At 50.6% G+C, this 26,092-nt stretch overlaps 1 protein-coding gene across 2 annotated transcripts in view; it reads right to left on the bottom strand.

The window, feature by feature from the left end:
• Positions 1-26,092, bottom strand: part of LOC142502470 (DNA repair protein RAD51 homolog 2-like) — a 481,442-nt gene that overhangs the window by 322,941 nt on the left and 132,409 nt on the right. For both annotated transcript variants that reach the window (XM_075613500.1, XM_075613501.1), the window contains exon 3: positions 21,705-21,814. In XM_075613500.1, coding sequence (XP_075469615.1) covers positions 21,705-21,814 — 110 coding nt within the window. The remainder of the gene's footprint in view (positions 1-21,704; positions 21,815-26,092) is intronic.

The following is a 26,092-nucleotide window of genomic DNA, read 5'->3' as shown; positions in this document are numbered from 1 at the left end:
TGGAGCACCGGGGAGGGGGGAGGTGAGTGGAGCACCGGGGAGGGGGGAGGTGAGTGGAGCACCGGGGAGGGGGGAGGTGAATGGAGCACCGGGGAGGGGGGGAGGTGAGTGGAGCACTGGGGAGGGGGGGAGATGAGTGGAGCACCGGGGAGGGGGGAGGTGAGTGGAGCACCGGGGAGGGGGAGATTTTAGTGGAGCACTGGGGAGGGAGGGAGGTGAGTGGAGCACCAGGGAGGGAGGGAGGTGAGTGGAGCACCAGGGAGGGAGGGAGGTGAGTGGAGCGCCGGGGAGGGAGGGAGGTTAGTGGAGCGCCGGGGAGGGAGGGAGGTGAGTGGAGCGCCGGGGAGGGAGGTGAGTGGAGCACCGGGGAGGGAGTGAGGTGAGTGGAGCACCGGGGAGGGAGGGAGGTGAGTGGAGCGCCGGGGAGTGGGGGAGGTGAGTGGAGCGCCGGGGAGGGGGGAGGTGAGTGAAGCGCCGGGGAGGGGGGGAGGTGAGTGGAGCACCAGGGAGGGAGGGAGGTGAGTGGAGCGCTGGGGAGGGGGGGAGGTGAGTGGAGGGAGGTGAGTGGAGCGCCGGGGAGGGAGGTGAGTGTGATGGGGGGGGGGAGAGGACAGAAAGAGAGGTGTGTGTGTGTGTGTGTGTGTGTGTGTGGCCGAGGGGGAAGAGAGTGGCAGTTGGGTGACGTCAGACCCACCAATCTGATTGGCTAGAGGCTGAGGACCAATCAGATTCACCGCAGCTAGTACCAACCATTCGATTTTATATATTAAGATACAAGACATTCCATGCACAGTAAGAGATGATATATGTTATAGGCGTATGTAACAGTTACAGACCACATAAAAATGTGAGACAGCCTTAGTTTTAAAAAGAACTTAGACTGGTGGCAGAAGTGAGAGTCTCCAGTAGACTGTTCCAGTTGTGAGGTGCACGGTAGGAGAAGGAGTATATCAGTGTGCCTGTGTCTATTTGTGTATTACTGTGTCTATGTATATCAGTATGCCTGTGAGTGTCTGTGTGTATCAGTATGCCCGTCTGTGTTACTGTGTGTTACTGTGTGTGTGTGTGTGTATCAGTATGTCTGTCTGTATTACTCAGTGTATCTATCAGTGTGTGTGTGTGTGTGTGCGTATCTATCAGTGTGTGTGTGTATCTATCAGTGTGTGTGTGTGTGTATCTGTATGCCTGTCAGTATAACTGTGTGTGTGTATCTATCAGTGTGTGTACCAGTGTGTGTGTGTATATCAGAGTGTGTGTTTATCAGTATGCCTGTCTACATCACTCTGTGTGTGTGTGTATGTACGGGGGAGGGGGGAGGGAAACGGGGGAGGGGGGAGGGAAACGGGGGAGGGGGAGGGAAACGGGGGAGGGGGGAGGGAAACGGGGGAGGGGGGAGGGAAACGGGGGAGGGGGGAGGGAAACGGGGGAGGGAAACGGGGGAAGGGGAGGGAAACGGGGGAGAGGGGGAGAGGGGAAGGGGGGGAAGAGGCGAGGGAGAGTGAGGGGAAGGGGGGGAAGAGGAGAGGGAGAGTGAGGGGAAGGGGGGGAAGAGGCGAGGGAGAGAGAGGGGAAGGGGGGGAAGAGGCGATGGAGAGAGAGGGGGAGGGGAGGTGGGGGAAGAGGGGGGAGGGAGAGGGGGAGTGGAAGGGGGGAAGGGAGTGGGAAGGGAGAAGGAGGGGGGAAGGGAGAAGGAGGGGGAAGGCAGAGGAGGGGAGAAGGGAGAGGGGGAGGGGTGAAGGGAGAGGGAAAGGGGGTAAAGGGAGAGAAGGTGGGGTAAAGGGAGAGAAGGTGGGGGCAATGGTGAGGATGGGGAAGGAGGGGGAGAGAATTTTTTTTATTTCCAGCTACTACTGAAATTAAGGGGTCGCTTTATATTCACGGTCGCCTTATGATCGGACAAATACGGGATTTGTGTGCGTCAATATCCTGCCATCTAAGAATGACATTTTTGATTTACAGCCACATATAAGGAGTTATATACCAGCCCACTTGACTTATGAATTTCCTTTAATTATCTCAACTTGATGTTGCTTCGGGGCATTTCTTAGGGCTGTTCTATAGTGCGCGCGCGTGCGGCAGTTATAGTTGGCTGTGGTTAGTCAGCCTTCCTATAATAGGACCGCGCGCGCACGGCAGTGAGCGTGGAGCCGGGCGACCGGGGCGAAGATTGGAAAAAGAAAGTTTTCGTGCTGCAACCGCCGCTGTTAATGTGTGTATGTGTGTGTATGTGTGTGTATGTGTGTGTATATGTGTGTATATGTGTGTATGTATATGTGTGTGTGTGAATATGTGTGTGTGTGTTTATATATATGTGTGTATGTGTGTATGTGTGTATGTGTGTATGTATATGTGTGTGTGAATATGTGTGTGTGTGTGTGTGTGTGTATGTGTGTATGTGTGTATGTATATGTGTGTGTCTGAATGTGTGTGTGTGTGTGTGTGTGTGTGTGTGTGTGTGTGTGTGTGTGTGTGTGTGTGTGTGTGTGTGTGTGTGTGTGTGTGTGTGTGTGTGTGTGTGTGTGTGTATCAGCATGTTTGCTACATGTGGCAGATAATGCTAGTGTATAATGATTTAGCAGATACAACATTCCTGTGGACTCTCTCAGCTAATACAAGGACAGTTTGAACATCTATCTCCATTCCAGAACCTGGCCTGTGTGTGTGATTAGGAGGCAGGTGGCAATCCTAGAGAACCTTGCAATACACTCTAATAACAGGTCCTGCAGGCTAACCCGGGTTGTATAAATTGGTTGAGGAAAGGACTCTCTCTTTCACACAGGATCACAGGTTAAGCCAGGAGTGTGCAAAGTTCCTGAGGTGCGCCCCTGCCTGGCAGCCCCAGAACTCGCGTCCACCCTCGCATAGGACCCTGTGTCAAATGGAGACGCGGGTCATGTAATATCACGTCTCATGACCCCGCAGTGTCATTTGACATCGCGTTGCCATGGTGACGCAACACATCACATGACCCCGCTGCATTGCCATGGCGACGCGTTGCTGAAGAGCCGACTGAGAGCAGGTAAGGGAGAGGCCTCACGCGTCCCCCGGCAATGAATTGAAATGCCTTTGGGAAGAGCGCGGGGCCTCTGTAACCGCTGCGCCCCCCCAAGAAGAAATTCTTGCCCCCCGTTTGCGCACCCCTGGGTTAAGCAATACCTCGTTCAAGTTTCCTTTTTGCAATGAATACTATTTTGGTTTCACTTTTTCCCTGATGGGCTACAGGTTTTATTTGGCGCTAAAACACAGCATACAGAACTTTCCTTTCCCATGTCCAAAGCAAAATCATAGCGGTCCCATCAACCAACTGCAAAACCATATCGGGTCCAGGGCAGCCCTGGAATGTACTGAAAGCAGCCATTCATGTCCATTGTAATTCTTTATTTAGGGAATCCTGTCCGAAACGCACGCTCTGCAAAACTGAAGTACTATCCGACATAATACAAAATAACAACATTTCCAAATCTACCACAATTGAAGTTCTTGAAATTGAAGCTGTATCATGGAAACGGTGTATACGATGTAACAGGAGTGGCCAACTCTAGTCCTCAAGAACCACCAACAGGTCATGTATTAGGGATATCCCTGCTTCAGCACAGGTGGCTCAATCAGTGGCTCAGTCTTTGACTGCTTGAGCCACCTGTCCTGAAGCTACCGCCACTCCCTTCGGAGGTAAGTATCTCCGGAATCAGGGGATCCCTGGAGCAAAAATTAATGCGGTTCAGCTCCGTAGACCCAATGCTTCAATCCTATGTTTTAAAACAATGGATTGCCTCTTTCAGATGTTTGGGAAATAATTTCAGGAGGTGCTCGTTACTGTGTGTTATGCACAACGTGGATTTGTCTGGTATCATTAAATATGACCTTGCAAAATGGTCTTTGATAAACGATCCCCCTTTTAATACCTTTGATCTGCATGTTGGCCACTGTATGCCATGTAAGACTGGGATGATAGAAGCCATCAGTGATTCCAGTGTACTGTTAAATTAATATTTGTTGCAAGCACAGGATGACACGCGGTGCAGATGAGCAGGGGCGATAAGGACGTGGGTTTGAGTGGTTTTTACATAGAAAGTACAACATGAAACGGGGAAAGGATATGAGAAACCACACCGTTCAAAAAGAAGGCACCTTGTTATAGCACCGCCTCACAAAGTTTCCGCTTAGCTTAATAATCTTTGCACTCAGCGAATTATTCTTTTTTTTTGTGCGTGTAAAAGTTACTTATCTCTGTTTAAGAAACTATCTCTAAAATCCAGCAGCGATCTGGTTAAGTGCAGCAGGCAATTAACCAGGCTCCACCTGGTCAATTAAGTCTGTAAGAAAAGTCTCCTGTTGGAAACAGGAGAGAGATCCTTAGCTCACTTTGGGCTGACAGAAGGAGAGCAGAGAAGCCTGCACACAGACACTGTCTTGAGCACAAAGGCTGTGCTGAGATCAAGACACCCAGAGACCTATATATCTTGGACACAGGAACCTGCCAGAGACTGACATGGAGGGCCACCTGCTTAAGGTACCTCTTGAGACTGGGATGATAGGCTGGTAATGGGATTATCCCTCCAGTCCTGCAGATAGGATCTTTCGAAGTAAATTAGCCCTTACAAAGAAATAGGGGATTGTTATTTTGCTGTTTTTGTATGGTTTGCCTGGATAAAGGAACAGGCTCAATAAAGCCAAGATATAATTTCACCCAAATCGGTCTCCATTATATGTACCTCTGCACACATCTCTTACAGTGCGTATCACTAATTCAAAGTGTTCAGTAACCAAGCAAAATGTTACTAAATACAAAAAATGAAACCCAAAAAGATAGAGATTTCACAGGGTAAACGACCTGTGATCCTCCAAATATACTATTTTTGGTAGTATATGCCAGGGTAGTGGAGGAGGATGAGAGGGAAAAAAAGCATTTGCAAAAGTGATAGGTTGCTGGAAATACTGTATTAATCTGTAGCTACTCTTACCAAACATACCAGAAGGATTTCAGACCCTATGGCAGAGAAGAGGTTGCAACTAGTTTAATCTGATCCTATTTGGGCCCAAACTTAACTAATTCCAGTTGTATTTTTTTGTAACTTAAATTTTTATTGAAGTTATTCAGGGGGGGGGGGACAGAAAAGAATAAGGAATGGAAGGGGGGGAGGAGGGGGACTGAAATCATAAGGGGGGGTCCCCCGTAGCCCGCTACCTCCTGGAGCGGCGCGCTAGGCAGCGGAGGCAGGGGGCAGGTTCTGGTGTCGACGGGAAGGTTGCGCAGGTGAGAGCATCGCCGGAGGTTCCGGTGGCACCCTTTGCAAGGCGCCGCCATGTTGTGATTGGCCGCGCATGCGCAAGATGCCGCACATGCACAGTATAGGCAGAGCGACGGCCATTAGTTAGAATAGGCCCCACCAGGGATAACAACCCCCAGAAGCCTCAGTGGCTGCGATCAGGTGGGTGTGAACAGCCAATAGGGCTGCAGCAAGCCCCTGCTCACCAGAAAGATACTTTTCGCACGTTTGCTGCCACGCTAGTCGGAGCTGGGACGCCATCAGGGTAGAGTGTGCGTGTGCAGGGTGTCAGTGAACCCTGCACTAGGCCAGAGACCCCCATTAGGCCCCAGCTAGGCCCCGACTCCCCTCAGCTTGTGGTTGCTGCAGGGACAGGCCCATAGTTAGGGACACTGCCCCTGTAGTGTTAAAGTGAGGGACACAGCCAGGACGCGGCTGCATCCTGACCACATGTGATCTGGAACCAGACACCTGCAACACAGAGACATTGCATATGGCGGTACCATCCCTGCGGGACCCACCCAAAATAGAGGCGGAGGCTTCGTGGTCACCGTCACTGGATCCGTGGATCCCATCAGCATCACTGCGCGCCCGGCTGTGGACACACCCGGCAGGTACCTTATCTCATCACGTGCACCAACTCACCTTCACATATTAGTGGGCAGCGCTGTGGGGGGGATTTGACTTTGTGGACACCGGGTTTGTTGGGTGCCCAAGGGCCCCTAGGTATTCTGGGAGGTACGGCCGTGCGAGGCCTGGTGGGTAGGCTGTACTATATTAGTGTGTATAGTAAACTGTTCTGCTTTACCCAGTGTGCATTCTTTATGTGTCCTGTAACGGGGTCATTCTACACAATAGAATCCCGTACAGGTGGAGGCGCTACCGAGTATCGTTCCAGGATACACCCCAGGCTCCTAGCAGCGGAGGCTCAGGCCTCCTGTGAGCCACCAGGTATTGCACCACACACACACCGTAGCTACACATCTCCCAGGGGGTGGGGGAAATTGCACTACACATGCATCACAAGACATGGATTACATATGTTACATATCTCGTCTCATATCTGAATTTTTCCCTAGGGCGCTCAGAATATAGGGCTCTCACAGTGGGTCGAGTTTGTCTCTGGGCACCATGTAGTGTGGTAGCTTATAGTGGTCTAGCCACTCAGTGGGCCTGGGACATCCTATATCTAATTCTTCCTCCTGGACGAGTACTCGTGGGTTGGGGTGGGGGCACCTTTCTATACCGCAAAGACTCTCTGTAACCCGTCTTTTAGGATAACTATAGCAGGATTGATCTAGTGTCTACGCCCTGTATGCCCGCTCTTCGGTAAATGAAGGTGGGTGGTACCTTTTATTTTATTTATTTTTAAACCCCAGTATAAGCACTTTACATTAAAATTTTGACGTTTCACAGATTACCAAAAGTTTTTGAGAGTGATTACGATCCTTCCCTCTTTTGCAATAAGACTGTTCTGGATCCCTTTTATCTACAGATAACGTGTCCACTGCCAAATCCACCCTTGTTCTTTTGCGAAACAAGAAGGAAATAATGATATCGTCATTAGTCCGAGAGGTAACGGGGAAAAATATTACGTTTGTGATAAGAATTTTGTTCAGAGTACATGGTAAAAAAATATATATATATAAAATATTCATTTAAAACAAAAATAAAAACAGTACAATATTCACTTTCAAGAGGCAATCCAAGGTAGCGATTTTTTTTTTATTTAAAACATCGGATTAAAGCAGGGGTTCTCCAGAGCTGAACACCATTAATTTCAGCTCTGGGGACGCAATGCTTCCCAAGAGACAGACTTCCGTAGGGGGCGCTGTTGGCTGCTCCACAAGCAGGGATCACCTAATGGCGGAGTTTGAAAGCTCCCGCGCCCTGCTGGCCAATAGGAAGCCGTGACATCATCAGGTTAAAAAATAAATAATATAATACTGATTTAAAAAAAAAAATTAACACAGAAAACCAAAATCCTTCATTTTCATGAGGTTTATCTGTCACTCTTTCTGCCCTCAGTCTTCGTGAAAACGTACACCAGGTTTAGGATGGGGCGAGGTAAGGAGGGGGGGAGGGGGTGGCGCACCAAGGAGGAGAGCAGGCACGGGGGGCGCAGCAAAAAAAGTTTGCGCGCTCCTGGACTAGGCCACCTTTGCATTTCAAAGACAATAACCATACTGTATGTCTCTACTGTACATTTTCACACCAGGCTACTTACTTCTTTCTTGTCTTATGTCACACTTCCCGTCTACATCCATTGTATTGTATGTCTTTATTTATATAGCGCCATTAATGTACATAGCGCTTCACAGTAGTAATACATGTGGTAATCAAATAAATAACAGATAATATAAATAACAGATCATGGGAATAAGGGCTTCAGACATAAAAGTAACATTAAGGAAGAGGAGTCCCTGCCCCGAGGAGCTTACAGTCTAATTGGTAGGTAGGGAGAACGTACAGAGACAGTAGGAGGGAGTTCTGGTAAGTGCGTCTGCAGGGGGCCAAGCTTTATGTATCGTGTTCAGAATATCCACCGTGCTAGTCATATGCTTCTTTAAGCAAGTGTGTCTTAAAGCTGCAGTTCAGTCAATATCCTGCATGTGTGTTTTTTTTAATAAATCAGTTCTGTAGTAAGAAAAAATACTTTTAGCATTTTCTGTTTTTAAAAAAACAACTTTGAAAGACCAATTTTCTTGTATTCTATTTTAACAGCCATTTGCTAAGGCACTGCCCCTTCATGTCCTGTCACAAACCCTGGCACACCCCTTTGTCAGCCCTGCCCTCCCTCTAGCACATGTCAGTGCAGGAGTGCTCATGAATATTCATGAGCTTCCACTGAGTGATAGCGGCAGAATATAAACATATGCCAGCTATCAATACATGGAGAACGAATTGACCTGCAGCTATACAGTTCTTTAGGTAATTAAAGATTGCACACATGAAACTATTGAAGTAAAAAAATAAATAAAATAAAAAAAGACTGAACTGCAGCTTTAAGGTGGGTCTTAAAGGTGGATAGAGAGGGTGCTAGTCGGGTATTGAGGGGAAGGGCATTCCAGAGGTGTGGGGCAGTCAGTGAGAAAGCTTTAAGGTGGGAGAGGGCTTTAGATACAAAGGGGGTAGAAAGAAGACATCCTTAAGAAGTAGCAAGATATCCCTCTTCCATACACTGTATACTATATTGTGTTTCTGTATTTCTGCCGTACCCGCTGAAGGACCCTGAGAGGTTGGAAAGCTTGTAACATATCAACTGCTTGTTGGTCCAATAGAAAGTATCATACCCCCTCCTCCCTCTCCACCCCTGTGATACTATATACAGGAGGTGACACACTGCATTTGCATGGCATTACCCAGAATCCCTAGCTGCAGTGGAAGCACTAATGTATATGCCAAGAGATAAAGGGGAAAGGCAGGATTGCAGACCTATCTGAGACGTGTGAATGTGCTCACAAGTGGTCTTTTTATTTGCTGTACCGGAGGAGATTTTAGCCTCATTACTTTGCATGGAGTGGCAGTAGCTGCACAGCACACAGCACTAAGGACAGGTCCCCCACTGTGGCGAACACTGCAGGGACAAGAGCCACCCCACAATGGGCCGGGGCCGCTGCGAGGGGGGCCGCCGTGCTGTGCAGAGAGAAACTCCTTCTCTCAAGAAAATTGGGATCAGGAGTTGCGACGGAGCGCTAGGCCAATGAGGGCAAACCTGCCGGGTGACGTCACAGCCGTGCCCCCGTCACTCCCCCAACACCCCCCCCCCCCGTCTTTCCCCTTGCAGCTCACTGCAGACCGGGGGACACGGGCGCCAGCCTAGCAGACGCGCAGGTAGCCTTAACGACATATTGCAGATATCCAGCAAACACTGATGTATCCTTTGCACAACCATGTGGTACAGGTAATTTACGCTGCTAAAGGGTGACACAACCACTTGTGCTAAAGCATAGTGCGGTCTCATAATAAACGAATGAACCAAATAGTTCATAAAGAGGATGCGGAGGTGGAAAAGTAAACTTAACACAGATTACAATGTGTTGGAAATTACCAAGCTGTGCAGCACTGCAAAGCTACATTTTTTTTCTTAGTGGAAGTTTCCATATGTTGTATAAAAATCTACAGCACAAAAACCAGATGCAGGAAGGAATATGAACATGCGGAAAGCACACAACGATTCAGCCACCAAATAATACTGCTTTATAACATTTGTTTTTAGCATCAGTAGCTGTTACTTTGCATCTTAATGCAAGATCTACGTCGTTTTAAACCTTTTCAGACCTGTAGAACGCCTTCGAAATGTACTGTGACTTCAGCCCGACTATCCTGTGGAGGTAGTTATACTGGCCCATGTTTACTAAACTGTGTGATGTTATACGATCCCTTCTGGCACTGGAAATCCACGTGACCACTCCAGTCCACTTCCACTGGAAGACCACCCCAATCCTCAAGGGCCACAAACAGGTTAGGTTTTAAGGCTATCCCTGCTTCAGCACAGATGGTTCAATCAGTGGCTCAGTCAACTATTGAGCAGACCTGCGCTGCAGCAGGCATAGCCTGAAAACCTGACCTGTTGGTGGCCCTTGAGGTCTGGAGTTGGCCGCCCCTGACCTATTTAAAGAGTTAAATGCCTGTGTTTTCTGCCTTTACGAAAAATCAGACCGCTAATTGACATTGTTTTGCCAAGTTTCAACGTTTCTGAGACATTTTATCAGGAGAGAGAGAAGGGGGGAGATAGAAAGGGGGAGAGAGAGGGGTGGGGGTGAGAGAGGGGTGGTGGGAAAGAGAGGGGAGGAAAGAGGGGGCGGAGAGAGGTGGCCCAGTGGAAATGCCTGAATGCAGTCCCGTGGGTGGGTGGATGGGCCCCCAAATGTCGAGGCCCTGGTATAGCTGGAGAAGGAGAGAGGGGGAGAACAAGAGATGGAGGAAAGAAGGAGAGAGAGAGGGCTGGGAGGAGGGAGAGAGGGGGAGAAGGGAAGATAGAATGGGGAGGAGAGAAAATCACACTTTTGCATATCCAGATTACCATATTTCCCAGGTATCTCGGGTATCTCTCCACATGTTGTATAAAGGTGTGTATGTAAGCAACTTGGGACTCTGGCAGAGTAAAGGACAAGAGAAAAAAAATACGGTCACTAATCTGATTTAAAGGGCTTCGCATATTATTATCCTTTATTTGTATGTTGCCATCACATTCTGCAGCGCAGTACAATGGGGAGGGAGGACCATTACATATAAGTAAAAACAATAGGAAGGAAGCTCCTGCCCCAAGTGGTTTACCCAGGGGTGGGCAAAAATATACAACACTTAGGAGCCAGGCAACAATTTTAGGAGCCAGACATGTGTTAAGTGGGGGAGGTGGGAAGGGTTTGGACTCGGCCGTCCCCACCACCTGTCAGCGGCTCCCCTACCCCCCACTGAGAGTGCGTGTGTGCAAGTGTGTATCCTGGCAAAACTGACAAACATATACTCCCTCCCCCCCCCTCCCCCCCCCCCCTCCCACCGGCTCCCCTCCCCCAGGATTTTTCCATGCTTGGCTTCCAATGTAAAAAGGTGGGGTCGTGAAGAGGGTAAGGAGGGTGGATCGCACGGGCTTAGTGGTCAACCTTCGGGCCTCGGAGTACGCGGTTCTAGGATGAAAGTAAAAGGAAGAATTTGGAAAGCGCTGGATTGGTCTTCTTGAAAAAGTGTGTTTTTAGGGAACTCTTTCATTGTTCAAGAATCCCAGAGCTGGGGCGCAGCGCGGGAGAAATCTTAGAGGCGGCAGTCATGAGATAGGCGGAGCGATGTAGATCACGAGCAGAATGTAGACTGTGTGTGTGGCCCAGTGGAAGAGTATATGGAAATTAGGTCAAACATGTAGAGAGCAGCAACGAGCACAAGTGTCCTAAATTTGACTCTTGAGTATAAGGTTATGCATAGTGGGACTGCAGAAGAAGAGCATATAGAATGGTATAGAGTGGGGGGCACCAACTAGAAGAAGGTTGCAATAGTGAGCCTGGAATATAACAATTGCGGCCGGGAGAGAATGAGTGCGGCTGGGAAAGAATGAGTGCGGCCGGGAGAGAATGAGTGCGGCCGGGAGAGAATGAGTGCGGCCGGGAGAGAATGAGTGCGGCCGGGAGAGAATGAGTGCGGCCGGGAGAGAATGAGTGCGGCCGGGAGAGAATGAGTGCGGCCAGGAGAGAATGAGAGGCCGGGAGAGAATGAGAGGCCGGGAGAGAATGAGTGCGGCTGGAATATAACAATTGCGGCCGGGAAAGAATGAGTGCAGCCGGGAGAGAATGAGTGCGGCCGGGAGAGAATGAGAGGCCGGGAGAGAATGAGAGGCCGGGAGAGAATGAGTGCGCCTGGGAGAGAATGAGTGCGGCCGGAAGAGAATGAGTGCGGCCGGAAGAGAATGAGTGCGGCCGGGAGAGAATGAGTGCGGCCGGAAGAGAATGAGTGCGGCCGGAAGAGAATGAGTGCGGCCGGGAGAGAATGAGTGCGGCCGGGAGAGAATGAGTGCGGCCGGGAGAGAATGAGTGCGGCCGGGAGAGAATGAGTGCGGCCGGGAGAGAATGAGTACGGCCGGGAGAGAATGAGTGCGGCCGGAAGAGAATGAGTGCGGCCGGGAGAGAATGAGTGCGGCCGGGAGAGAATGAGTGGGGCCGGGAGAGAATGAGTGCGGCCGGGAGAGAATGAGTGCGGCCAGAAGAGAATGAGTGCGGCCGGGAGAGAATGAGTGCGGCCGGGAGAGAATGAGTGCGGCCGGGAGAGAATGAGTGCGGCCGGGAGAGAATGAGTGCGGCCGGGAGAGAATGAGTGCGGCCGGGAGAGAATGAGTACGGCCGGGAGAGAATGAGTGCGGCCAAGAGAGTATGAGTGCGGCCAAGAGAGAATGCGGCCGGGGTGTAATGAGTGCGGCCGGGGTATAATGAGTGCGGCCGGGGTATAATGAGTGCGGCCGGGGTATAATGAGTGCGGCCGGGGTATAATGAGTGCGGCCGGGGTATAATGAGTGCGGCCGGGGTATAATGAGTGCGGCCGGCGTATAATGAGTGCGGCCGGGGTATGAGTCCGGCCGGGGTATAATGAGTCCGGCCGGGGTATGAATGTGGCCAGGGTATAAGGAGTGCGGGATGAGGGAGGAGTAATGAATGACACCCAAGTATCTAACCTGGGGTATCGGGAGGGTAGTTGACCAAGCGCAACCACACGCAAAACGCGTCAGAGTACGCCCTGTGAGTTTATCTCACATATTCTTATGGACTTGCCAATGACCAAATAAGTTATTTTATATTCATTTTTCGAGTGATCCAGCCTCATTATTTTTATAGCGGTGCACCGCCAATCTCGTCCCCCGCGGGATTCCACTTCTGGTTTTCTATCCAAGGCAGGGAGCACCCTTTCTCCGGAGTCTACACCCTGACTTTTGTGCATGAGAGGGGGTCTAGAGCCCGCCATTATTTGACATCCGATTGACATCCCCGGTCAGTGTCATTACATATCAAGGGTCTCCCTCCAAACTAGGGCTACTATTGAGTATATTGTCACGTAAAACCTCGTGGTTACCTGAATTGATTCATTGAATGAACATTGTTATATCACAAGAATCCCATCCAATAACTCTAGAGCACCAGTTGTTTGGAGACTCGATCCCCTGTCTTTTCTAGTGGAGTATTTTGCTGCAAGTGAGAAATTAGGTGCAGATGTAGCGTTAGGCGGGACAACGATGAACTCATTTTTTTACATGTTAAGTTTGATTTAGTGACGGGCCACCCGTGAGGATATAACAGAAAGACAGAAAGGAGATAGGCCGATTACATTGCGGCTTCCAAGTAGCCTGCAGATCACGCAAGATTTTATTTTAATATTGCTTCCCCCAGGAGGGAAATGGAAACCCGGTGCCTAAACCGGTACGTATATCGCAGTTCAGCTCCGGAGGACACCCTGGCTCCAATTCTGCAAATAAATCAATAAGAAAAATGCTCCCTGGGGAACTGCCGCTTTAAATGTAGTTTTCCAGTATGAATTATTATACATCTCCAGTGGCCACCAGTGTACTACTTTTCTGATATTTGAAATACCTGGAGTATGGTGAGCATCTTGATTCGATTTCTGGCCATCATGCTCACATAAATGGCTTTCAGAAACATCATTTCTGTGCTGAGGCCCAGCAGTGCTCAACTCCAGTCCTCAAGCCCCCCTCCCCCTACAGGTCAGGTTCTAAGGATATCCCAGCTTCAGCACAGGGGGATCATCCAGTCCCTGCTTCAGGACTGGTGGCTCAATCATGGGGGTGGGGGGTATGGGGGTATGGGGGTACGGGGGATACGGGGGGCACAAGGTCTGGAGTTGAGCACCCCTGCTGTAAGCCACAGAGCAAAACTGTCTCAGGGTTCAGTTCCCCAAGCAAGGAATATTAACAAGTTACAGCACCCACGAATACTTATTTAAAGCCATGTTTTTATTACATGCATATCACATGAATGGTGTCTGGATCTGATAGAGATACCACGGAGAAATATGATCTGCACATAAGACACTCATTACTTGAAGTATGTATCAGTGTGCATCTGGATTTTGCTACTATGCAAGTTAAAATACTCCGTGGAATTTTACAGTTGCACACAACATGGATAAAAGTAGCCACCATTGTGACTCATGATATTTTCCTTGATGATGTGTTTGTGTTCCAATGTAAGCCTTGATTGGTTTTTGTCCCTCAGTGTGGGACCCATTCATCTGATGCTGAGCGATACCCTAGTTCAAGGGTCCCCAACGCAGGACCCCACCAAGCCTTTTGTGGGTGCCAGACACCGCAGAGCCGCTGACGGCTGCTGCGTGCCGGTCCCCGCCGTTAGTCGGGTCCGACGCCCCAGAAGTTGGGCCCAACTTCTGATTGGCGAGCAGCATCAGCGAGGCACTGGAGGCTTCCCTCCAAGATAACAATATAAGTGTATTGTGGGTCCCAGTGTGTGTGCATTGGTTGGTGCCCGCCACTCTCTCCTGAATGCTCAAGTGTGCCCTTGGGCACAATAAGGTTGGGGACCCATGCCCTAGGTCTAGAGGTATTGGCCCTCACTGAGAAGTGCTCTTCTAATAAAACCACTTCCAGCACCAAAAGGCCTTCTAGAGTGAATAGGTTGTAAGGTGTCTCTTTAGCACCGGAAGCTTGAGATCTTCCACCGGTCCAGAATATATCCCAGTTTGTAATTTATATGTACATATGAAATGTACAGTCCCTAACAAACACCCCACAGCATGTGCCAATCCCTGACTGGCTAACATTTTATTTTCACCAGCTAAAAGAATCAAGTTGTGTGTACGGGTTAAACTTGTGTCATCAAAAACCTGCATTTGCTGTGGAGGTTATTTCATAATGATGAAAAGCTACATCATTTGGGCTGAGCACTGCCTGGGAGATTTACAAAGCTGACCATCATTAAGCATGAATTCATGGAATCCCAGATGTAATCAGGCTTTGAAAGAACTAATGATTTGGACGAGTTACAAAAATGCTTTGAATGGACAAAGCAGATATGTCATTCTTTAGGGATATAACCAGCTCTAAATACAGAATCACTTAAAGATGCTATGGGTTACGTATCCCAGTTTCCCAGCTGTAAAACTGCAGCAAAGTCTGGAGCAAAAGCTTCAGCGCATCTATTCAAAGAAACAAAAATCAATTCTTTTAAATGAGGTATATATATATATATATATATATATATATATATATATATATATATATATATATATATATATATATATATATATTTCCTAATGTTAGTGTATTTTTTTAAAACGTGATCAGGATACAGACAGTGTAAAAAGGGGAATAGGAGTTTTGATCAACCTGATGTGCAGCAGACTGGAGACTTTGATGTACACAGTACTGTACATCTCTACTTTGGAAACGTAAGCGGCATATACTGGTTTCTCATGCAGTTTTGAAACACATTGTTTATCAGATGGCTCTCGTGTTTGCGGAAGCAAATGGTAAATGAGGTTTGTTATAACAAAGTTAACATTTCGTCTTTGGCAGCAAACATTAGTAATGATGGCGAGAGACGCCATCATACTCCGAATTCTTTATGTATATATTAGAGGGCTGGAATGGAACGGAGAATATCGAACCATAGTGACTCAGCGGTGCTATCCCATAAAACACCTCCGGACACCGGAAGACGGAGTTCCTTCAAGTTAATGGTTTTTTTGTAGTGCTGCCGACGGGTGGGAGAGCTGGTACACCGTCCGCAGAAAGACCACGCTCAACAAATGTCGTCGTGCCCCATAGGCCTTCCCCATCCACTCCCAACAACCCGGGTCAAAACCTTTTTATAAATAAATAAATCTACCATTAAAATTACCCGGTCATGTAAAAACTGGCCACACACGCCCACCCTGAGCCCAGGAGACTGATTCATAGCCCTATTGTGCAATAAAGTAACATAAGGTTTCTTTATGCAGCAAACTATTTCAACACTTTCTTTACTGTACATTTATCCGCCTCTGATTTTACAAATACCTTCATTTTCTATATTCCATTACGTGCTCTGAATAAAACCAGATGTTACCTGTGTACATTACAGTGTGCATCCATTATACAAATAATGACACAGCACTAATACACACTACCTCGAGTGCTATCTATCATAAGCTACTGTAACACACACACACACATATATATATATTTATATATATACACACACACACACACACACACACACATAACGCAGTGCTTAACAAATCACCCAAAAATCTACTCGCCGAACCCAAAAATCTACGCCACCTAGTCCCGCCCCTAGTCCCGCCCCCAACCCCGCCTATAGTCCCGCCCCCAGCCACGCATTTAAAAAAAAGCCATAAATTAAATAAATTGAATAAATTCCTAGTAAGAACATTCGTTTTTGATATTAGTTTATTTATTGTATTACATTATACTACAATTAGTCCTTGGTGTGTGTGTGTGTGTGTGTGTATAAATGTCGAATCTAGAAAAAAAAAGCCAGATGTGGATGACCAGTTTCCTGCACCCCTTAACCAGTGTCTGGATGCCCCCGCTTCACAATATTTAAAGCAGCAATCCCGTCTGGGATCTTACCTGATCCGCAGACCCTCAAAGTCCAGGTACCCTCATTCCCGCAATGTTATACATTGGAGGGGAGGTGTTCGTTACCTGTCTTCTGGGTTAGGGGGGGTTCGATGTCTTCCGTGTGAAGCTTGAGTCAGATCTGGAAGAAAGCAGTATAGATTATTTCAGTGTAGTATAGGGCAGTTAAGATATCCAGATCCATAGTGTGAGAGTGTGTGGGGGAGAGAGCGAGAGTGTGTGGGGGAGAGAGAGAGAGAGTGTGTGGGGGAGTGAGAGAGAGAGAGAGAGAGAGAGTGGGAGAGAGAGAGAGAGTGGGAGAGAGAGTGGGAGAGAGAGAGAGAGAGTGGGAGAGAGAGAGTGGGAGAGAGAGAGAGTGGGAGAGAGAGAGAGAGTGGGAGAGAGAGAGAGAGTGTGGGAGAGAGAGAGAGAGAGTGGGAGAGAGAGAGAGAGAGAGAGAGAGTGGGAGAGAGAGAGAGTGGGAGAGAGAGAGTGGGAGAGAGAGAGTGGGAGAGAGAGTGGGAGAGAGAGAGAGAGTGGGAGAGAGAGAGAGAGTGGGAGAGAGAGAGTGGGAGAGAGAGAGAGTGGGAGAGAGAGAGAGTGAGAGAGAGAGTGAGAGAGAGAGAGAGTGGGAGAGAGAGTGAGAGAGAGAGTGAGAGAGAGAGTGAGAGAGTGAGAGAGACAGAGAGAGAGTGGGAGAGACAGAGACAGAGAGAGAGTGGGAGAGACAGAGACAGAGAGAGAGTGGGAGAGACAGAGAGAGAGTGGGAGAGACAGAGAGAGAGTGGGAGAGACAGAGAGAGAGTGGGAGAGACAGAGAGAGAGAGTGGGAGAGACAGAGAGAGAGAGTGGGAGAGACAGAGAGAGAGAGTGGGAGAGACAGAGAGAGAGAGTGGGAGAGACAGAGAGAGAGAGTGGGAGAGACAGAGAGAGAGAGCGGGAGAGACAGAGGGAGAGACAGAGAGAGTGGGAGAGAGAGTGGGAGAGAGAGACAGAGAGAGAGACAGAGAGAGACAGATAAAGAGACGTCAAGGCGCCGTGACGTTGACGCTGCTCCGCGCTGATTGGATGTTTTCAGCCGACAGTGCTCTGAAAAACAGCTTGGCTGTCGGCTGAAAACTCCAGCGCCTCAGCACGCCTGCGGACGCTCGCGTGAGCCCCCTCTCAAGGCATCCTCATTGAGTATGCAGGGGCTCAGCGCGGAGCGTCCGCACAGCTCAGCGCGGCCTGTCCTTCTATGGACTCGGCCAGAGAGACAGATAGAGAGAGACAGATAGAGAGAGACAGATAGAGAGAGACAGACAGAGAGACCACACAGAAAAAGAGAGACACACACAGAAAAAGAGAGACACACACAGAAAAAGAGAGACACACACAGAAAAAGAGAGACACACACAGAAAAAGAGAGACACACAGAAAAAGAGAGACACACACAGAAAAAGAGAGACACACACAGAAAAAGAGAGACACACACAGAAAAAGAGAGACACACACAGAAAAAGAGAGACACACAAAAATGAGAGACACACAAAAATGAGAGACACACAAAAATGAGAGACACACAAAAATGAGAGACACAAAAATGAGAGACACAAAAATGAGAGACAAAAAAAGAGAGACACAGAACACACACAGAGAGAATGAGAGACAAAGACAGAGAGAGGGCGAGGGCGACAGGGAGAAGGCGAGGGCGACACAGGGAGAGGGTGACACACAGACACACACTCACTCTCACTCACAGACACGCAGAGACACACTCACGCAGACACTCACGCAGAGACACACTCACACAGAAGACTCACAGACACACACTCAGAGACACTCACACACACACACACAGACACACACACACACACACAGAGACACACAGACAGGCACACACACAGACACACAGGCACACTGACAGACACACAGACACACAGACAGACACACAGGCACACTGACAGACACACAGGCACACTGACAGACACACAGGCACACTGACAGACACACAGGCACACTGACAGACACACAGGCACACTGACAGACACACAGGCACACTGACAGACACACAGGCACACTGACAGACACACAGGCACACTGACAGACACACAGGCACACTGACAGACACACAGGCACACTGACAGACACACTGGCACACTGACAGACACAGACAGGCACACACATAGACACACAGACAGGCACACACACAAACACACAGACAGGCACACACACAGGCACACTGACAGACACACAGGCACACTGACAGACACACAGACACACAGGCACACTGACAGACACACAGGCACACTGACAGACACACAGGCACACTGACAGACACACAGGCACACTGACAGACACACAGGCACACTCACAGACACACAGGCACACTGACAGACACACAGGCACACTGACAGACACACAGGCACACTGACAGACACACAGGCACACTGACAGACACACAGGCATACAGGCACACTGACACACAGGCACACTCACAGACACACAGGCACACTGACAGACACACAGACACACTGACAGACACACAGGCACACTGACAGACACACAGGCACACTGACAGACACACAGGCACACAGGCACACTCACAGACACACAGGCACACAGGCACACTCACAGACACACAGGCACACTCACAGACACACAGGCACACTCACAGACACACAGGCACACTCACAGACACACAGGCACACTCACAGACACACAGGCACACAGGCACACTCACACACTCACAGACACTCAGTCTGTCACTCACACACTCACCGGGTCACACGTGGCAGCAGTGGGGTCTCCGCACGGCAGTGGGCCCTCTCCAAGACATGGGACACACAGCGCAGCGTGGGCCTCAGCAGCAGCAGCAGGTCCCCCCCCCCCCGAAGCGGACGACGCCGCAGCACGCTCCCCGGACACCCCCGGGCAGCAAGCGAGGATCGGGGGCAGGTGATTAGGGGGAGATCATGGGCAGGAGGCGGACTGGCGCAGGAGGCGCGCACGGGGGAAGCTGGGTTGGCACTTCCCCCTCTGTCCCACGTGGGGAGCGGAGGGTGCGGGGGGGCTGGATCGCGCGCTTGTTTTGGGCTTCCCCCTCCGTCCCACGTGGGGAGCGGGGGGAGCGGAAGGTGCGGGGGGGCTGGATCGCGCGCTTGTTTTGGGCTTCCCCCTCCGTCCCACGTGGGGAGCGGAGGGGGGGGGCTGGGTTGCACGCGGGGCTTGGTTTGGGCTTCCCCCTCCGTCCCACGTGGGGAGTGGGGGGGGGGAGGGATGCGGGGGATTCTGGGTTGCTGGGGGGAACAGGCAGCGCAAATGGCAGGACACTCTGCTTGCCCTGTGCACGCGCGCCGGGACCACAGGATTTGCCGCCATTTTTTTAAACTTTTTTTTTAACCCAATCAGGGAGGGGGATTATTTATTTATTTATTTAAAAAAAAAAAAAAATTGGCACGAGCAGGGGAATTCATTGAGCTGCAGCACGGGTCGCCAGCTGCCTAAATCCACTCGCAACGGGCGATTGGTTATCATTATTTGTCGAGCACTGCATATAAGTATAGGGCTAATGTTACTGTGAAAAATCAATTTTCAGCCTTCATACTGACTCTCCGCATTACCTTCTATTAGCTACATGCATATGCGCTCCGGCTAAGGTATTGGTTACTCAACTTTATTCATACAATTCAGCCATGTGCCTATAGTCCTAATTTGATTATATACTTGCCATATCATTATCTGCGCCTGTGTTTTCCCCTTTCCCATATACAGTACTGTATATAAATACCTAGTTATTGTGTATAGCCAATACACCGTGGCAGCATTTAGTGATACCTTCTAATATACTTTTGTTACATTCTGCGCACCTAATCCCCTTTTTGTTACAGAGGCCCCGCGCTTTCCCGAAGGCATTTAAAATAAATCCTGGGGATCGCGCGAGGCCTCTGTAACTTTACTTACCCTTCCTCCCTGCGACGCGTCTCCGTGGCAACCCGGCGTCAAATGACAACGCGGGGTCACGTGATGCCGGAGCCGTGCTGGGGGGGGGGGGGGGGCGCAAGCAGGAGGGGAGAGGAGAGACGGGGGTGCATGAAGGAAACTTTGCGCACTCCTGGGTTAGGAGACCGATTACAAATACAAGTACAGGCAATCCTCGTTTTACAACGAATGGCTTATCCAACGCTATGCAATGCATACCTATGTTCATTTTTACAGCGCCAAAACGGCTTATCCAACGCTCTTACGACGCTTTGCAATGTTGTTTATGTAGATAATATATATAATACTATATTATACTATATAATATATTATTTTTTTATATTATATTATATATTATGTTATATTATATATAATACAGTATATGCACTATATAATTTATGTGTGTGCTGCATATCTTATTGTCTGCGTAAAATATTTGGTGTATTTTAGCATTAAAAATGCCTTCAGGAACGGAACCTTTCATTTAAACAGTGTTACTATGGGAAAACGTGTTTCGCTTTACAACGTTTCGCCTTCCGACGCCATTTTGAGTAAAGCATTGTGTTGGATAACCGAGGACTGCCTGTATATTGAAATAGTTTTGGAACATTTGAAGAAGTGCAGAGTAAGCCCTGGCAGCTGTTTTAATTCACTTATCCCCAGCTTTATGTTGGACGTACTGCACGGTACCTTCTTTCTCCACTTTCTAGTTGGTCCTAAGATTAACTATAACCCCTTATCAAATTCTTCAAAAAGGATTTAAAATACTTTGCACTTTATTTTATAGAAACCCCCGTTTAACACATTCGCCATCATTACACTTCCTAGGTGGGACCACACCTTTAATAGGTGTGCAAATATTACTAAGACTACCTTTAACATTTCATTGAAAATACACTTCGACTTTACACAAAACCTTTGCAGCTTTTCTGGCATCACCGGTGTAAACCGAAGTAGGACGTCACCTTTAAGGCCAAGTTGGTGACAATGCTGCAGTCATTAATAAACAATAACAGGTCTCGCAACGTTTGTTCACATTCAGCTGACAATGCAGTATTATTCAATCATTAACCAACACTCCAAAGAAAAGAGTCATTGAGTAACCAAAGGCAAGTGTACTATTATGTCTGGTGTAACTTTGAAACAAGGTGACTTCTGTGTATGTTTATGACTCATGGTTATCTAATCCAGGAGCGGCCAACTCCTGTCCTCAAGGGCCACCAACAGGTCAGGTTTTCAGGATATCCCTGCGTCAGCACAGGTGGTGCAGTCTTCCACTGAGCCACTGGTTGAGCCACCTGTGCTGAAGCAGGGATATCCTGAAAACCTGACCGGTTGGTGGCCCCTGAGGACTGGAGTTGGCCACTCTTGCATTAAACCATATATATCTTTGGTAACTTTACCTGCCTCCTCTGCGAGTCAAGATACTCAATGATCAGCCTGGTGTTGACGCTGTGAGTCCAGGTGTTTCCCAATGCCGGCGTCACGCACTCCCTGTCACCGACCTCGGATGCTGAAACCGAGACCAAACAACAAAAGGTGCGGAGTTAAAAGGGGCAGCTCTTCCCAAAAGATAACCAGCTAGAAACTGAGCCCTCTAAAGAGAATTACCGACCTTATTTTTATTTTATCCTGTTTTTTATTTTAGAAGGCCAGAAGCCTGCAGTAGAGTGTCCACATGACAGGCAACCACTGCTGCGTATTCTCACTTGCTTCACCCTAATAGGCAGCACAGAGCTCTGTTTTCATGCAGAATCGAACAAGACTTGTCAGAGAAAAGGTCTTATCCTGAGCTTGTTTGATGAGGTTCCTTGGCCGGGACACACCAATCTGCAATGAGGGGTATTCACACAGTGATCCAGCGGTAACGGACATTTACGTTGGTGTCGGTTACCGTTGAATTGGGTGAGATACCCCTCATTGCAGCTTGGTCCGTCCCGGCCTTTGCAGCTCAGTGATGTCACAAAATAAGGTGCTTTTAGCAGCCATGTTAAGGAGGGGGGGAGGGGGGGGAGGGGGGGAGGGGGGGAGGGGGGGAGGGGAGGGGGGAGGGGGGGAGGGGGAGGGGGGGAGGGGAGGGGCGGGAGAGGAGGGGGGTGGAGAGAGGGGGGGGGAGAGAAGGGGGGGGAGGAGGGGGGGGAGGGGGGGGGAGGAGGGGGGGGGAGGGGGGGAGAGGAGGAGGGGAGGGGGGGGGGAGGGGGGGAGGGGGGGGGGAGGAGGGGAGGGGGGGAGAGGAGGGGGGGAGAGGAGGGGGGGAGAGGAGGAGGAAGGGAGAGGAGGGGGGAGGAGGGGGGGAGAGGAGGAGGGGGGGAGGGGGAGAGGAGGGGGGGAGGAGAGGGGGGAGGGGAGGGAGAGAGGGGGGGAGGGGAGGGGGGGGGAGAGGGGGGGAGGGGAGGGGGGGAGAGGGGGGGAGGGGAGGGGGGGGAGAGGGGGGGGAGAGGGGGGAGGGGAGGGGGGGGAGAGGAGGGGAGGGGGGGAGAGGGGGGGAGGGGAGGGGGGGAGGGGGGGGAGGGGGGGAGAGGACGGGGTAGAGGAGGGGGGAGTGGAGGGGGGGAGAGGAGGGGGTAGAGGAGGGGGGGGGAGAGGGGGTAGAGGAGGGGGGGAGAGGGGGTAGAGGAGGGGGGAGAGGGGGTAGAGGAGGGGGGGAGAGGGGGTAGAGGAGGGGGGGGAGAGGGGGGAGAGGGGGGAGAGGAGGAGGGGAGAGGGGGGAGAGGAGGGGGGGAGAGGGGGGAGAGGAGGGGGGGAGAGGGGGGAGAGGAGGGGGGGAGAGGGGGGAGAGGAGGGGGGGAGAGGGGGGAGAGGAGGGGGGGAGAGGGGGGAGAGGAGGGGGGGAGAGGGGGGAGAGGAGGGGGGGGAGAGGAGAGGGGGGAGAGGAGGGGAGGAGGGGGGGAAGAGGAGGGGAGGGGAGGAGGGGGGGAAGAGGAAGGGGGGAGAGGGGGGGATAGGGGGGGTTAGAGGGGGGGAGGGGGGGAGGGGGGAGAGGGGGGGGAGAGGGGGGGGAGAAGAGGGGGGAGAGGAGGGGGGAGAGGAGGGGGTGGGGGGGAGAGGATGCGGGAGCAGGGGATGTGGGGGGGAGAGGATGCGGGAGCAGGGGATGTAGGGGAGGGGAGGGAGAGGGGGAAATGAGGTAGAGGGGGGAGGGAAGGGAGGAAGGGGAGAGAGGAGGGGGGTTGGCTCACTTTGTATTAATAATAATAATAAAAATTTAAAAAAACAGTATGGAAATCACTAAGGAGGGAAAAAAACAGACACCCTTACAGTATTGGGAATACATCTTTAACAAAATAAATGAAATAATTATGGTGGGAGAAATGTATCTTTAAAGCACCAATCCCATTTATACAGTCATACAAATCAATATTTCCATTTGATGTGATCACATTTCATAGCATTTCACGTCGAACACCTGATTTAGCTTTATTACTAATATCCAGTGGCTGCGAGCAGGGGGGGCTCAGCTCCAGTCCTCGGGACCCCCCAACAGGACAGGTTTTAAGGCTATCCCAGCGTCAGACCCGCGATGACGTCACTACTGGCAGGAGCGGAGACACTGACTAGAGAAGTCTTGCCAGCCTCACGCTCCGATGTAAGCATGCGCGGACAGGCACAGGGGGCGGTACTTACCCACAATCCTTCGGCTTGGTGGTGCGGCGCCTCAGGTGACGTCACGCGCATGCGCACTAGGTGGCGGCGGCGATTTTGCACAGACTTTAGAAATTTACCAATTATGAAGCAGGTACATAAGGGGCCTTATCCTAACACATCCCATACTCCCAGGTCCGAAACGCGTAGGAGGTTCCTGTTTTGTTCCCCAAGGGGGTTACCTGTCCTCCTGCATGCACGAATAAAGAATAGCAGTTTTATCCTACACCTGGCTCTCTGGCTGTGCGCCATTCGTCTTTCTTTTGCCTTCACCTGGACTGTGGATTCCTTCATGGCTGGCACGCCTGCTTTACACCCCTGGAGATGACGTGAGTGGGTTTCTTTATGGGTTTAGACCGTCATAGTTAAGTTTGACAACTGTCATTTATGCTTACAAAGTCTATGTTGTACCCACCCACTCCCATTGGTATCTCCAGGGTTATGATTTATAGTCCACCGAGTTGGATGGATTTCATCTGGGTTGAGCACCCTAATTTTTTCTACCTATCCCAGCGTCAGCACAGGTGGCTCAATCAGTGACTCAGTCTTCGACTGAGCCACTGATTGAGTCACCTGTGCTGAAGCAGGGACTGATTGAGTCACCTGTGCTGAAGCAGGGACTGATTGAGTCACCTGTGCTGAAGCAGGGACTGATTGAGCCACTTGTGCTGAAGCAGGGACTGATTGAGCCACCTATGCTGAAGCAGGGATATCCTGAAAACCTGACCTGTTGAGGGATCTTGAGGACCGGAATTGAGCACCCCTGGCTTAGAGGGAAGCAGAGAAGGGGGTTAAAAATACGCATTTGTTTACATGCATTAGAAGTAAAAGAACGTTCTTGAAGCAACAACCATCTCTACTTGAATGAATGTTTAGTGACATACCCGGTGTATCCCCTTGAAAGGGGTTAAGTGGTGTTCTTTATCTATACACAGTCATTTCACAATAACCACAATGTGTCCCTGACAGATGTAAGTGGTCTGGGGGTTTATAATTTCCCTTAGCACACTAGCCGAGATCATATTATCATACGCCCACCTGTAGCTCTGAGCTAAATACATTAAATTCGTAATTTAATATTGCATTCCTCCCTCACATAATAGTGTAAATACTGTGTTCCTAACATGGAGGTGATCTGCAATATGGAGACGTTTGACAAGCCCTGATTTAGGTCAAATTATGCTCTTAATGCCAGAATGGGTTTCACCATGGATGCTATTGAGAGGGGAAGGGGGGGAGAGAGGGGAAGGGGGGGAGGGGAAGGGGGGGAGAGAGGGGAAGAGGGGAATGGGGAGAGGAAAGGTGAGGAAGAAGGGAAGGAGGAAGGGAGGGAAAAAAGAGGGAAAGAGGGAATGAGGGAGGGAGGGAGGGAGGGAGGGAAGGAGGGAGGGAGGGAGGGAGGGAAGGAGGGAGGGAGGGAGGGAGGAAGAAGGGAAGGAGGGAGGAAGAGGGGAAGGGGGAGGGAGGAAGAGGGGAAGGGGGAGGGAGGAAGAGGGGAAGGGGGAGGGAGGAAGAGGGGAAGGGGGAGGGAGGAAAAGGGGAAGGGGGAGGGAGGAAAAGGGGAAGGGGGAGGGAGGAAGAGGGGAAGGGGGAGGGAGGAAGAGGGGAAGGGGGAGGGAGGAAGAGGGGAAGGGGGAGGGAGGAAGAGAGGGAGGAAGAGGGAGGAAGAGGGGAAGGGGGAGGGAGGAAGAGGGGAAGGGGGAGGGAGGAAGAGGGGGAGGGAGGAAGAGGGGAAGGGGGAGGGAGGAAGAGGGGAAGGGGAGGAAGAGGGAAGGGGGAGGGAGGAAGAGGGGAAGGGGGAGGGAGGAAGAGGGAAGGGGGAGGGAGGAAGAGGGAAGGGGGAGGGAGGAAGAGGGGAGGGGGAGGGAGGAAGAGGGGAGGGGGAGGGAGGAAGAGGGGAGGGAGGAAGAGGGAAGGGAGAGAGAGGAAGAGGGGAAGGGGGAGGGAGGAAGAGGGGAAGGGGGAGGGAGGAAGAGGGGAAGGGGGAGGGAGGAAGAGGGGGAGGGAGGAAGAGGGGGAGGGAGGAAGAGGGGGAGGGAGGAAGAGGGGGAGGGAGGAAGAGGGGAAGGGGGCAGGGAGGAAGAGGGGAAGGGGGGAGGGAGGAAGAGGGGAAGGGGGAGAGAGATGGGAAGGGAGGAGGGGAAGGGAG

This window comes from Ascaphus truei, chromosome 9 (assembly GCF_040206685.1).
Source record: "Ascaphus truei isolate aAscTru1 chromosome 9, aAscTru1.hap1, whole genome shotgun sequence".
Classification (NCBI taxonomy): Eukaryota; Metazoa; Chordata; class Amphibia; order Anura; family Ascaphidae; genus Ascaphus; species Ascaphus truei.
The sequence above is the reverse complement of the archived record's forward strand: the minus strand, read 5'-3'. Positions and strand labels throughout refer to the sequence as shown.